Below are 15,362 nucleotides of genomic sequence, written 5' to 3' on the forward strand. Positions count from 1 at the left end.
ACTCCCTGGCCGGCTTACGCGTCTACTTCCTCCCTCCATAGCGCTCCCACTGCTCCTCCGACCAAACAATGCATACATCACATGGCTCGGTGTGAGAGCATTCTCGCCCTCGGCACCAAGTGCAAAATTCATGAGGATATACCTCGACAGAGGACCGAAAGGCCCCACGCTTACAGCCCTCCACACCAGGGAACAATCTACGGCTGATGGCGGGGCGATGGGATCTCTCCGGCTCTTGGGAATCCATAATGATCACAATTCATGCTAGTATGAATAATACAAAACAGACACGTACTTACGTAAGCTTTGCACATGCACACTAGTAAGAGAAAAAGAGAAAAAGCCTTCACGATGTGAAGAAAACCAAGCATACGACGTATACAGCGGGCAGAGAGGTGAGCAGCACGTCTATCCATCAGCACGGCCGAAAGCACAGTGACTCCTCTCCTCGTAGTCGAGCTGACCGCCAACTGCCGGACAAGTAGTTAACTACCGAACCCCCTTGTTTGAAGCTTACGATCGGTTCAGCTGCCCCTAAGTACCTTCCTATTGTTAAAGGACCTCAGGTTTATATACGTATCGGAACAAACAAACATTCTATACAGTTATGATATCATGATGCAGCATCTCACCTCATAGATGTCCTGACCCGGTACAACTGCCACTCTTGCAAGGAACTCTTGGCTTCTCTTTTTCTCTGCAGGTCCCCCAATGGTATTGATGATGTCAGAGAAATGATCAACAGCTTCTTGGCACACCATAAGTTCACACCCTTTAAAGGAACAGTAAATAAATTACACAAAAAACTCAGATGATTATACAAAAAAACATTAAATGATTTGTCAGTATGTATACCTAGTTAACAGAAAAAAGATTACTAGGTTTCTCTGTAACTTTTAAAAATGATTTTTTTTTAAGCATCATTATTTATGTTTCACCATATCACCAAGTCAGATTTCTAGGCTCTCACAAAACTGACCTGAAAGATTAGTTCCTGACTGTGAGGTGAAAATTCAAGTAAGGTTAAGTTCAAGAAGCTGGACAGCTTGGCAAGAGGATACCAAAATAGAAAAAACAGGAAGTCAAAGGCAGGAAGAGAGGTAGTTGCAAAGAGCCTTCATTACCATTTGCAATCTGCAGTAAACTGCATAATACTGTATACAGTTCTGATAATTACTTATTTGGTTTGAATGTCAACAGAAAATAATGGTTTCACAAACAGATACAGTGGAGTAAATCAGAATAAAGTAAAATCTGAATGAAGTATACTACTGGAATGAGGGCAAAAAGTTAAGTCATGATAAGGTATTTATGTAGTACTGTCAGTCACTCAGACAGTGTTTGCTCATATCTTTACAAATTACAAATGAATGAATGATCCTTTAATAGAACAGATTCTAAATATATTCATATATATCACATTATAATCATATATTGCATTACCCTGAAAGTACTGATCGAGAGTCTTCTTGACTGGATTCTGTCTTTCCCACATGGCTTGCTCAGTCAAGACCTTGTCTGCAAAGATGAAGTTTGCACCTCCATTTGTAGTCGCCGACACATACGCAATAATAGCAGTCACATCTAAATTCAACTTCCTTATTTCTTTCTTTTCCGTAACTGTACTACAAAGGTTAGATGATTCTAACCCTGCTGATGATGAAGACACATTGGTGTTGCACTCAAATTCATTTTGACATCTACCTTCACTATGTAGTACTTCACAACTACTATGCAATCTAGGTTCACAAGTACATTTGGTAGTCCTGCTATCTTGACTAGTAAATACATTATCCTCAGCAACCTCATTACATTCACTGCCATTTGCAGTCATATCTTCATTTTCATCTGAGAAGTTTTCACAGTCACTTTCAGAATCATTTACAGTAAAATCTGGGATGCCTAATTCATTGTCTGGTATTCTTATTCCTCTCACGCAAATACCCAATCCTTCTAAGTTGCTTGCTAGACTTTCACTGACCCCACTGAAGAACCAGAAGACAACCTGTAAAATAAATATTAAAAATAATTTTCTAAAAAAGTAAACGTCATAAATACGTATCTAAGCTTTCATTCTCTTAGCTGGTAATGTCATTTTGTCTTTTATGCTTGTAAATCTAGTACTGTAACATGTTCTGAGTGTATGAATTAAATTACGATTGTTAATTCCTTTGCGATTTACACTTCTGAACTATGATAAAAAAAGGATGGTCATTTCTTACAATATTTTTACTAAGAAATATTAAAACACAAGTCTTACAAAATGCCTGGAGCATAAAATGTAAATCTAAAAAACAATATGCTTCATAAATAAAAATAATCTTCCATCATTCCTACACAAAGAACCACTTGACACAATTTGCCGAGAGAAAAACAGAATTCTTGGAATTCTTGAAAGCCACCTGAAGAAGCCTATAAATCTCCCTGCAGTATCTCAGTGAGCAAAGGCAAGTACTACGTCTTATCTGGCAAAATAAACCTTTCCTTTTAGATTATAAAGAAGTAAAAGGGCTACAATAAATATATACAATCTGCAATCACATGCCAGACCCTCAACTCTTTCACTGGGTGAAAAAGGAAGTGTCCCGATTACAACAGAGGAAACAAGTTACTGTATAAGGATAACTCATACATAAAAGAATACAGTACCTGTGGTACTGCATAAAACACTGGATGGTGTTCCGCCATTATTAAAAAGTCTTCAGCCACCTCATCCAGGGGTTTTACACCCTTGCGTCCTCCCATGACGTAGAGAAGATGCAAGGCTTTGGGGCATCTTAAAATTACCTGTAAATATGTGGAAGTTGTAAATATGGAGTAAATCAATGCAACATTATCATTAAAGTCAACTTTTGATTTATAATATGATAAAATTATTTTGATTGAATAACAGTATAATTATGCTTTCAGTATACTGTATTATTCTAAATACTACAGTGTTCTAAATCAAAAGAGAGATCAGCTTTTTAGGTTGATGTCAAAATGTGGGAGAATAGTAAACCTCCAACAGTGCTTTTTATTTAGCACAATCTTCAAGGAGAAAAAAAAATCATGTAAGCCATAACTCCAAAGCTTGCCACACAACCCACCTCTGGAAAAACAGCAGCTGCAAATCTCTGAGGGAGGACAAACGGTGGGAAAAAGGGATGCTACAAGACTTCAAGCAAATAGAAGGAAACAAATTCCATAGCCAGATAGCACATGGAAAGAAACTGTCAGCAAACAGTTTGGCAGAATTTTAGGTGTCTGAGGGTATGAAGTCCAGTATGCACAACAGTGAGAGAGCAGAAGCCTTGATGCAAAAAATGAGGAGCTAGAGAAGGGATGAACAAATGGGGTCATTGAACATATTATCTTTCATCCAATCCTATGACAAAGGAAGCAAAAGAGGACACACTCAAAGTATGACAGATAACATACTAAACAGGGACAAACACTGTTGATATGAAGCTTCAGTACTTGGCATAAGAAAAGAATTTACAACATCAGTATAAAGTGTATAGTATTACTGTATAGAACAGTTTTTGCAATAGAAATGGGAGAGTCTGGTTTTATTATTAAATGCTATGTAAGTTTTAGAGGATAGAGTGTAGAAATAAGAAATGAGATGCCTTGTCCATTCAGTTTTAAAAATAAGAAAAATTATTTTACATTACAAGTATACAGTCATTGTCAGAATCAATATGCTTTAAGGACATCTTTTACCTTTATAAAGTTAAAAATAAAACAAGTTTCTCCACTCTTTTGTGGCATAATTTCTGCCTCATTTTCAGTCTGTACAGCACAAACACTTCTCAGTTAAACTGATTAAAAATGATATTGTTATGATACAATAAAGTTTGTTCATACTTACCTGGCAGATATATATATAGCTGTCTGTATTCTCCGAAGTCCGACAGAATTTCAAAACTTACGACACACGCAGTGGTCGGCCAGGTGGTTAGTACCCATTCCCGCCGCTGGGAGGCAGGTATCAAGAACCATTCCCATTTTCTATTCAGATTTTCTATTACCACTGTCTTCTGAGGGGAGGTGGGTGGGCACTTTTATTATATATATCTGCCAGGTAAGTATGTATGAACAAACTTTATTGTATCATAACAATATCATTTTGTTCATGAAGCTTACCTGTCAGATATATATATAGCTGAATCCCACCTTTGGAGGTAGGGAGAGACAGAATAGGATTTTAGGAAACATATACATGCAGATGACTGACATCTTGGTTCCATACCTGTTAGCATAGCTGACTTCGTGATTACTGTCACCCAAGTCGGCTTTTGCTTTACTAGAGTCTCCAGCAAGGTAGTGACCTGTATAGCTGGTGAGTTCTAGATGATCTGTCAACGGGAGCGTGACCACAATGTGACTAGACCATATTGACCATACTATGAGGGCTAAGAAGTAATATATATCACCACCTGACCAACCTAGCCAAAGTTAAGGATGTTTAACTAAAGCTTACGAATTGAGAAGTCCGCCACTGGCGGCGACCCAACAACTATAATTAATAGCTCTTCCTAACCATTTTCTACAGGATAGGATGAGTGGTACTTCTTGCCCCCAAGATTGTGTCTGCGGACACGTAAGGCCCTAGCGAGCAGCAGATCTCATATGTCGTCTTCACATCTCGCAGGTAGTGTGAAGCGAACACAGAGTTGCTTCGCTAAAACGCGGCACTCAGGATGTTACTGAGTGCCATGCTCTATTGAAATGCCTCCGAGGCCGCGCCCTCACCTCGTGAGCATTCAATTTAAAAGATTTCAAATCCTTGTCCAAACATGACGAATGAGCCTCTTTGTAAGAGCTCTTTAAAAAGAACACCAGGGCGTTCTTTGACATGGGCAAGTCTGGTCTTTTTACGGAACACCGCAGATTGTCCGAAGGACCTCGACTTCCTTTAGTTTTATCTAGATAAAACTTGAGAGCCCTGACAGGGCACAGGACTCTCTCTGGCTCTTGCCCAATAATTTGTGCCATCCCCTTGATCTCCAAGTTTCTGGGCCAAGGGTTAGACGGGTTTTCATTCTTAGCCAAGAACGAAGGGCTTAGAGAACACACTGCATATGTCCTCTAAAGCCAATAAGTCTGCTGATGGCTTAAACCTCACTAACCCTCTTTGCCGTAGCTAGAGCGGTTAGAAAGATTAGCCTTTCTGGTCACGTGCGTTAAGTTTGCAGAAAGGAGAGGTTCGAAAGGCTTCGACATCAGTAACTTCCAGACTAAGTCTAAGTTCCATGTCGGAAGCTTCGATTTAAACAGTTTTGAGATTTCAAAAGACCTCAAAGATCGTGAAGGGCTTTGTTCGACAGATCCAAACCTCTGAGTCCAAAGACCGTCGACAACCTACTTCTGTATCCTCTAATAGTCGAGACTGCCAGCTTATCCACATTCCTCAGACGGAAAGGGAAGACGGCAATCTAATTCACAGAGGTCGAGGTGGAGGAACAGCCATTCTTCCTGCACCATCTCCAGAAAACGGCCCACTCCGATTGGTACACCGCAAGAAAGGAAGCTCTTCTAGCCTTGGCAATTGTACTTGCCACTGATTTAAAAAGCCTCCCGCTCTGGTCAACTTCTCGATAGTCTGAACGCAGTCAGACTCAGAGCGGAGAGGTTTTGTAGTACCTCTCGAAGTGGGGCCTGTAAGAGTAGATCGACTCTCTCGGGAAGGGTCCTTGGAAAGTGCGCTAGGAAGGACATGACCTCTGTGAACCAGTCGCTCGAAGGCCAACATGGGGCGATCAGCGTCATCCTCGCTCCCTCTGACGCCGCCAATTATCTTATTACTTACTCCTAAGAGTTTGAATAGGGGAAAAGAGACTAAACATCCATCCCCGTCCAAACCCATAGGATGGCGTCTATTGTTACCGCTCCCGGATCGAGAAAAAAAGGGGAGCAGTCTAGAGGAAGCCTCTTCGTCTTCAATATTGCGAAGAGATCTATCAAAGGACGCCCCTAAAATGTCCACAACTCTCGACATACTTCTAAGTGAAGAGTCCACTCGGATGTCAGTAGTTGCTACCGTCGATCGAGAAGATCCGCACGGACGTTCTGCAATCCTGTAACGAACCCTTGAGGATCGTTACGTTCCGTGCCTGTTCTCACAACAGGGTCTCTCTCGTTAACTCGAACAGGGACCGAGAGAGTGTTTCTCGATACTTCTTGCGATATGCGGGAGCTGTGGAATTGTCAGAGTTGATCTGGACCACTCGGTCAACAATTCGTTCTTAAAAGAACTGGAGAGCCAACCTCATTGCTTCCAATTCTTTGAGATTATGTGCCAGGACCTCTGTTTCCCTCTCCAGATACCTGGCACCTTCTCGCTATCACCTTAGGTGATCGTTGACCGACTGAGAAATGTTCAGAGTCACTTCAATATCTTCGATTTTATTCAGTTTTCCGGTAGAAAAAACTGGAGAGGTCTGAATTACAGTCTCTTCATGAAAACAAACTTCTCCAGCGAGGAAATGGTCCCCAGCAGACTCATCCATTCCCTCACCGAGCCTGTTTCCTTCTCCAATAAGGCTGCGCTTTGCCTAAGCAGGTGTGCATTATTATTATAGCGCTATGCCGCGGTACACTCGTACAGAATTCTGTTACAGTGCGGTAAACAGAACCGAAAAGTCTAAGAGATCTCTGTTGAAAAATTTTCGCAAAGTGAAGGCGATGTTCATTCATGCATGCGAGAATTCCTTTCAACCCGAAGCTAAAGTCCGTGATTGTAGGGCAGAGATACGGTTAGTCAGTCAATCCCGCAGGAGAGAGAGACGTAACCGACAGCGCATGGCAGACAACCAGCTGGAACTGAGCTGGCTCTACAGTGACAGCAGTCTACTTTCGTCGTCTCGCCCTATTCTGCCTGAGTTGCCAGCTATTCCATTCTACGAAGGGATATGTTTGTTACCATCATTGAGCAGAAAGAAACTCTCAAGCAGGTACATTTAGGCGAAACAGATTTTGCTAAATACAGAAGCTGAGCTGGTGTTGTCGTAACAATACCTAAAATAACTAAAAGGGAAACTGGAAACTCATGGAGGGTTGCCGGGAGTACCGATTAAAAGTAATTAGAATAAAAGTCCTCTCGGTCGCCATCCGTAGGGGTAACTACGGTATGCGTATATAACTTGAACCATACAATCGCTTAATAGCAATATGACGCGAATGTAAAACACGTAGACTATTTTGGCAACTTGGACAGCTATCTCCCTACTACATTCTTCCTTCGACGAGGAAGAGAGGGAATGGAGATCGACTGTCTTCGTCCTCTTAGTCAAGAGAACGAATTAGTATTAGCCGCAGGAGAACTTCAAGTGAGAACCGAGAACCGAAGAGGACAACTCAAGCTTCTTATGTTATCGGACAGAAGGCTTCATGGACATAGTCTACCAGTCTTTTTCCCCGACGAGCCTCAGCGAGGTAGCCAATGAATGAGAGTTCTTCTGAATCTTGTCAATGAGAGCTTATCCGCTTAAGCGATAGAATGTTATTGGGATCTTTGTCAATGAGAACTAACCCATTTATGTGACAAAGAGTTTAATATTTTGTCAATGGGGGCTTACCCACTTACCTGACAAAACGTTTAGTATCTTATCAATGGGGGGAACCCAGGTATATGAAAAAAGGTAATCTAGGAATTTTGAGCATATAGTCTTCCCGATTCCCGTAGAAATCGAGGAAAGGGCAGGATACCTGCTCAGAGACTGGGCTTACGGCAGGTAGGACCCGAAGGATCCCCTTAGGCAGCTCCTTCCTGAATGCAGAAGAGGGGTTTTATGACACCGAAATCTGCTTCAATTTACTAGAGTCTCCTTCTAGATGCCATCTCATCAGAACCAACCTGACTACCTTATCCATGCAGGTTGGATAGTTATTCGAGAGGAAGAGAGTCAGGTCCCTGAGACTGCAGGTCCAGGGCTCTGAAACACCAACCTAGGAGTTAAAAATATCCATCGTCCTGAACAGCCCTTTCAGATGGTGATGCAGATCTGAAAGTGTTTTAGGAAATCTTAGCAGAGGACGGGAGAGAACTCCTCGGGGCGTCTATCTGGCTGGTAAAATCGTCCTGGGAAGAGGAAGGAACTCTCCAACCAGCTTCCTCTCCCGTTTCATATCAAATGCCTGCTCTTACACTTAACCTCGCTGGAAGTAGGGCAAAAGAAGTCTTTCCTTGCGCTTTCCTGGAGTCCATCTAGTCATGGATTCTATTGAACGCTCTCTTCGTAGAAAGCGAAGAGGACATCTTGACGAGACCAGGCGCCTTCCTCTTCTTCGACGACGCTAACAGCGAGAGAGGAGAGCAAGGGACCGAGGGCCGAAACTTATCAGCAAACAAGTCTTATAGAAGGCGGGTCGACACTCTGACAGATGAAGCTGATGACGAAGTAGTCTCTTCTTCATTTGTAGGTTGCAAGTCGCTCGAGGACTCTGTCTCCTTTACGGGAACAGGAGAAGGGTCCTTAACAGACCGCGAAGCAATCAAACCCTGAGGCTCCTCTCGTAAAAGGGGGTCTCCTACTTGAAGTAGGGTTCAAGACGAAAGTCGGGAATGCTTAATAGCAAACTCCGAAGCTTTGCTAAGTTCCACTAAAGGAACGTCCTTGGGAGCGGTCTGAAGAGTGTCCGATAAAGGAGCTTCCTGAATAGCGTCCTGAAGAGCGTCCTGACGAGAGTCCACAAAAGCGTCCAGAAAAGCGTCATGCTGGGCGTCCTGACGAGTGTCCAGAAAAGCGTCCAGAAAAAACGTCATGCTGGGCGTCCTGACGAGCGTCCAGAAAAGCGTCACGCCGGGCGTCCTGACGAGCATCTCGTGACGAAGCTACATGGAAAGCGTCCAGCTTAGCAGCTTGAGAAGCGTCCAGCTTAGCTGCCAAACTAGCGTCATGCTTGGCAGCCGACGAAGTGTCCCTCAGGGACGAGCGAGGGGCGTCTTATCGAGCTGCTTGACTATGCAAAGCAGCTTGCAGGGCGTCAAGCTTAGCAGCTTGAACAACATCCTGCTCCGCAGCAGAGCGAACGTCACGTACCATATACAGAGCGCCACGAGGAGAGGAGGGGGGGAGCGTCTTGGGGAGCAGGAACAATCCTTGCTACGAGAAACGACGTTCCTCCCTCTCGACAGAGCGTCGAGCGTCTCGAAAGGCGTCCTCGCGAGGGTCTTGCCGAGCGTCTTGACTTGATGCATAGAACGCCGAGCGCTTGCGAGCGTCTTGAAGAGAAGGAGACTGCCTGATTCTTTTAACAGACAGCCTCAAATCCTTCCTGCGGCAACGCAGTACTGCCTCTCTCTTGGCGAAAAACAAGGCTTACTGTTGCTGATCCTGTGAGAAGACGAGGGGCGAGGGGACGCCTTCTTCCTTCTCACAGTAACAAAGTTAGGGCGTCTGGCGCTCAAAAGCGTCCTGCTCCGATGACGTCCTGTTTCTCTTCTGCGGTGGAAAGTCGTAAAAATGTTCAGACGACGTTTGCAACGCATGATGAGAGAGAGGACGTGAAGCGTCCTCTTCTATAAAGCTTCTCTTTAGAGGGCGCGAGTCCTTCCGAAAGCTCCAACCCCCGCGCGGGGAGGACGCCTCGGAGGACGAGAAGCAATCCTTCAGGATTCGTGCACGTGCACGATCTTGGCAGCCTGGGAAGCGTCTTCAGGTCTTGCCGAAGGGACGCCAGATCGGTGGGGAGTCCCCGTAACCCTCCTTCGGCTTTCGACTTGCCCACTCCCTATGTCCTGGGAGTCCAACAGAGGTCCAGGCCTAGAGGCATTATAGGGCCGATCTGATGCCCCCTCCACAACACTAGGGGCACTACACTTCACAACACTGATTGGAGAGCGAGCACTTTAGATTCCAAGATATGGATGGAATCCACAATAACAGAAAGGGCATTACCTCTCGCAGACATAACCTCATAGCCCGTAGGCCATACTACAGGGTTAGGCAAAACAAAGTCTACAGGAAGGTTAGCAGGTTCACTACCCTGACTTCTGTTTACTGATGCAGTCTTTGAGGAAGACCCCCTGATTCAATCACGCTCTAATTTGCGTACATACGAATCATACGTCTTCCCTTTGGAATCAGTCAAACTCTCACACTCCTTACATCGATCTTTCAACAAAGAAACATGCCCTGTACATATCGTGCATACCAAGTAAGGATCTACCGAAGCTTTCGGTAGCCTCACCTTACTCTTGCAGACAACACAGTCTGAAACTAGCCGAACTAGATTCAGACATCATATGCAAAGGTCAATCAAAACCAAATTCAAATCAATCTATGATAGCGTATGCCTAGCCACAAACCCAAGTCAATAAATCAAAAGACAATTAGGATACTTAAGCGGCAATGAAGTTTACAAAATCCTAAGACGGAGGTACTGAAAACAGGTGTTGACAGTACCGGCGACAGAGAAAATCTCAATAGAAAATGGGAATGGTTCCTGATACCCGCCTCCCAGCGGCAGGAATGGGTACTAACCACCTGGCCGACCACTGCGTGTGTCGTAAGTTTTGAAATTCTGTCGGACTTCGGAGAATACAGCTATATATATATCTGACAGGTAAGCTTCATGAACAAACAGAAATGTTCTACTGAAATAAAATAGTCTTCCATGGAGACCTGAAATGCTAGAATAATCTAGTGTCTTAATCTGGAAATAAAAATATAATGTGAAGTAAACTAAGATGATCCTAATATTACAATATTATTCCAAATATTCTACTTTCAACATAACCTACAGTTATCTAAGCAATGTTTCTTCTCACAGGCCTATGGAATGTGAGTCTGGCAATGGATCTTTGAGATCACACAAGAACTCATCTGTCTTATAGTACTTATATAGCATACAGTTTCTCTTTATGAAATACTGCATTCCTGAAAATCCATAGAGTATACTATGCTGTACTTTGTAATGGGCTACATGGTTTATTAAGCAATAAATCTTCACATCATTGAAGCCCACCAAGAGTTGAGAATCTGGCTGGGGTTGCCAATCGATTAGTCTTCAAATTTGATCAAATTCTCATTTAATATCAAAATATTTTGTACATACATTACTGACTGACTAACCCACATACAAACTTAGGAAAAACTTCCTAATAATAATATGCATAGCTAAGTGTCAATTGACATTCTTAGATTACTGAACCCACCTTTATCCACTGTTTCCCATTTTCTGCAACAACATCAACAACTATCTTTTCCAAATGTTGGCTAGAGAAGTTCTGTAATACTCCTACAACCTGTTGGTAGAATAAAGCTCTAGTTAAATAGTCATAATATTGCCAGGCTGGTAATCACCAGCTCTCTTGAGACATAAAAAAAATACTTTCGTCAAGTATAACATTAGCAAAGCTAGTAAGTTTGTACCTAGAATTGCTTATTCACTGTCTTCCAGCACCAACAGAAATAACCCTATTCTCCTATGCAAAGCATGTAGTATCTAAACAAAACAAAAGAGTAGTATGTTCTTTGAAATCAGGTTGGCAAATTCATGAAATTCATGAAATTTATGATCTGCTTATTGTTAACTTTTGCAAGCTGTGAAGAATAATAATAATAATAATAATAATAATAATAATAATAATAATAATAATAATAATAATAATAATAATAATAATAATAATATCAAACACATAGATGAGACAGGATACAAATACCTGGGAATAATGGAAGGAGGGGATATAAAACACCAAGAGATGAAGGACACGATCAGGAAAGAATATATGCAGAGACTCAAGGCGATACTCAAGTCAAAACTCAACGCCAGAAATATGATAAAAGCCATAAACACATGGGCAGTGCCAGTAATCAGATACAGCGCAGGAATAATGGAATGGACGAAGGCAGAACTCCGCGGCATAGATCAGAAAACCAGGAAACATATGACAATACACAAAGCACTACACCCAAGAGCAAATACGGACAGAGTATACATAACACGAAAGGAAGGAGGTAGAGGACTACTAAGTATAGAGGACTGCGTCAACATCGAGAACAGAGCACTGGGGCAATATCTGAAAACCAGTGAAGACGAGTGACTAAAGAGTGCATGGGAAGAAGGACTAATAAAAGTAGACGAAGACCCAGAAATATACAGAGACAGGAGAATGACAGACAGAACAGAGGACTGGCACAACAAACCAATGCACGGACAATACATGAGACAGACTAAAGAACTAGCCAGCGATGACACATGGCAATGACTACAGAGGGGAGAGCTAAAGAAGGAAACTGAAGGAATGATAACAGCGGCACAAGATCAGGCCCTAAGAACCAGATATGTTCAAAGAACGATAGATGGAAATAACATCTCTCCCATATGTAGGAAGTGCAATATGAAAAATGAAACCATAAACCACATAGCAAGCGAATGCCCGGCACTTGCACAGAACCAGTACAAAAAGAGGCATGATTCAGTGGCAAAAGCCCTCCACTGGAGCCTGTGCATGAAACATCAGCTACCTTGCAGTAATAAGTGGTACGAGCACCAACCTGAGGGAGTGATAGAAAACGATCAGGCAAAGATCCTCTGGGACTATGGTATCAGAACGGATAGGGTGATACGTGCAAATAGACCAGACGTGACGTTGATTGACAAAGTCAAGAAGAAAGTATCACTCATTGATGTCGCAAGGACACCAGAGTTGAAGAGAAAGAGAGGGAAAAAATGGATAAGTATCAAGATCTGAAAATAGAAATAAGAAGGATATGGGATATGCCAGTGGAAATCGTACCCATAATCATAGGAGCACTAGGCACGATCCCAAGATCCCTGAAAAGGAATCTAGAAAAACTAGAGGCTGAAGTAGCTCCAGGACTCATGCAGAAGAGTGTGATCCTAGAAACGGCGCACATAGTAAGAAAAGTGATGGACTCCTAAGGAGGCGGGATGCAACCCGGAACCCCACACTATAAATACCACCCAGTCGAATTGGAGGACTGTGATAGAGCAAAAAAAAAAAAAAAAAAAAATTAAAAAAATTAATTAAATAATAATGAATAATAATAATAATAAGACTCCATGTAATTTCTTAGTAACATAATAATTAGTTGTGGTATCTGAGCATAGTGTTATTACTATTTTTGCGTGGTGCCACATAAGTGTTGAAAATAGTAAAAGGCTTCTTTTTGAGTGACATTCCAGCTGGTAAAAAGGTACATGTGGAGAAAAGCTGCATAGAAAGATGTTTCAGAAGGGATGCACTCCAGCTTAACCTTTCCTTAACCTAACCTATATCCTAAGGCATCAGTCTCTGACCTAGCTGGGTACAGGGGGAGGGGGGGGCATTTGGTACTGCTGAATTACTCATATGTGAAAGTGTGAACAGCAGAATGTGTATGCAATATTCTGCATTATTACCAATAATAATTATACTAAATAAATATATATAGGTATAGCTATGTACATGTATGTCATTTACCTGTGATGCTTGACTCACAGCGTCATACAGAGCACCTAGCTGTCCCAAATTTGAGCACATAATGTGTTCTTCTTTGAGGTCACTTCCCTTTCTCAAGGCCTGAAAAAACAAAATGTTTCAGATAATACAAAATAATGCGTAGAGGCTGTTAATCATCACCACCTTAAAACCTTACTGTTTAGTAAATAAAAGCATTAAATGAATAATGATTTAGGAAATAAATTAATTTTCTATGTAGGTTGAGGTCATAGGTTTATGGGTCAAGCAGACACATTGTCTATATCTTCTGTGCAGGTCGAGGTCAGAATAAACTCATGCTTTTATGGGTCAAACTGACAAAGTACATACTATACCATTTTCAAGAAATAAATTACCAATATATTTACTGTACAGAGCAAGGTCAGAATAGGCTAAACTCATCATTTTATGGGTCAAACTGACAACACATCTATATTTTCTGTACAGGTTGAGGCCAGAATAAACTCAAATTGACAGCATACATTTTTCAAGAAACAAATGAATAGGTAGTAGTGTCAAGGTCAGAATAAACTCATAGGTAGTTTCACAGGTCAAACTGACAACATAGGTAGGTAGCTAACTAGGTAGCTTTTTCAAGAAAATTGTGAATAAGTACTTTGTGTAGGTTGAGGTCCCAATAGGGAGTAAACTCATACTAGTGGTCAAAAGAAACCTAGGTAGGTATACTACCTAGGTACTAGCCTACTAACTACTACTACCTAAGTAGCTAGGTATATAGTAGTAGGTACCTAGGTAGGAGTAGTTTCATGAGTCACAAAGACAACGTACCCTCATCAAGAAAAAATGGATTAGGAGGTCAAGGTCAGAATAAACTCATAGTTTTGGAGGTCAAACTGACAACGTACCCTACTCAAGAAATACGTTAATAAACTCATACCTACCCAGTGGTCGTAAAAGACTCATAGCCTAGGGTACCTAGTAGTTTCACGGGTCAAAAAGACAACGTACCTTCTTCAAGAAATTAATCTCAGCCTTGATCCTTTTCTTCAACTTGTTGACTCCCTCTACGCCCTGCAATTCGCCCAACTTCTCCAGGAGGACGTCGGCCTCCCCGATCTTCCGAGAGGCTAGAGCTGCCCTCGCTTCTGCCATAATGGCCAGGTTAGTTCGGCAGGCCTCTTCTGTTACCCCAGAATATGGGTTTTAGGATTATTAATATACTTTTATGTTATAGGAGACTCGATTCTGTGGGCCAAAGTGGGGTAATCTCTCACACACTGACCTACTAGCCCTATTTTATATGATTAGTATTAAGGTATCGTAGGTTCATACCTAGCTCGCGATTTCATTACGGTCATCTACCGGTACGTCACGATAAACTAGGTAGATGTCGGACTACGGACCTAACCTTGTTATACCAAATATATCTGATATCTAGCTTTCTGGTTAAATCACAATCCACTATATATATTTTCTGGATTTAAAAAAAACTAAATAAACAATGGCAAATTTAGCTAAGAACCACTGGATAGTGCAGCGAACGAGCTCGTCTCTGTCATCGGGGAAAAGAGAACGCGCCCACCAAAATACCACAGGAGAATTAAAAATGAATGAATAATGAAAATATTATAATTCTATTTTTAAGCTGCTCTTGATACAATACTAATTTTAGCAGTGATGTTAGTCATCAAATTTCCACAGAGTTGGATATTTTCTGGCTTGGCTCATGCACTTCACAAGGTTACTAATCGGATGTTTTTAAATAACATAGTTATGGGAAGGAGAAAAGGTTCTAGGGAAGTTTATAGGTTCCACCTGATAGGTAAAAGATGAAATTTACAATGTTGAAACTGTACTAATATTCCGTTCATGGCCATGATCCCTATTAAACCATTTCATAAGTTTGGCATAGCCTTAAGGTTAGAGTTAAGAAGCAGGCATTCATAGATGACCATGATACCATTCCTGT

General features: G+C 41.9%; 1 protein-coding gene across 3 annotated transcripts in view; it reads right to left on the minus strand.

The window, feature by feature from the left end:
• LOC135205733 (UPF0415 protein C7orf25 homolog) overlaps positions 1-15,362 on the minus strand; it is a gene marked incomplete at its 3' end in the record, with an annotated part of 31,503 nt that overhangs the window by 10,785 nt on the left and 5,356 nt on the right. The window contains 7 exon segments of one of the 3 annotated variants that reach the window (XM_064236824.1): positions 633-772; positions 1,444-2,005; positions 2,650-2,787; positions 11,144-11,233; positions 13,415-13,513; positions 14,402-14,574; positions 14,726-14,968. In XM_064236824.1, the coding sequence (XP_064092894.1) occupies positions 633-772; positions 1,444-2,005; positions 2,650-2,787; positions 11,144-11,233; positions 13,415-13,513; positions 14,402-14,545 (1,173 nt within the window). 3 annotated transcript variants of the gene reach the window in all.

Source organism: Macrobrachium nipponense, chromosome 24 (genome assembly GCF_015104395.2).
Source record: "Macrobrachium nipponense isolate FS-2020 chromosome 24, ASM1510439v2, whole genome shotgun sequence".
Lineage (NCBI taxonomy): Eukaryota > Metazoa > Arthropoda > Malacostraca > Decapoda > Palaemonidae > Macrobrachium > Macrobrachium nipponense.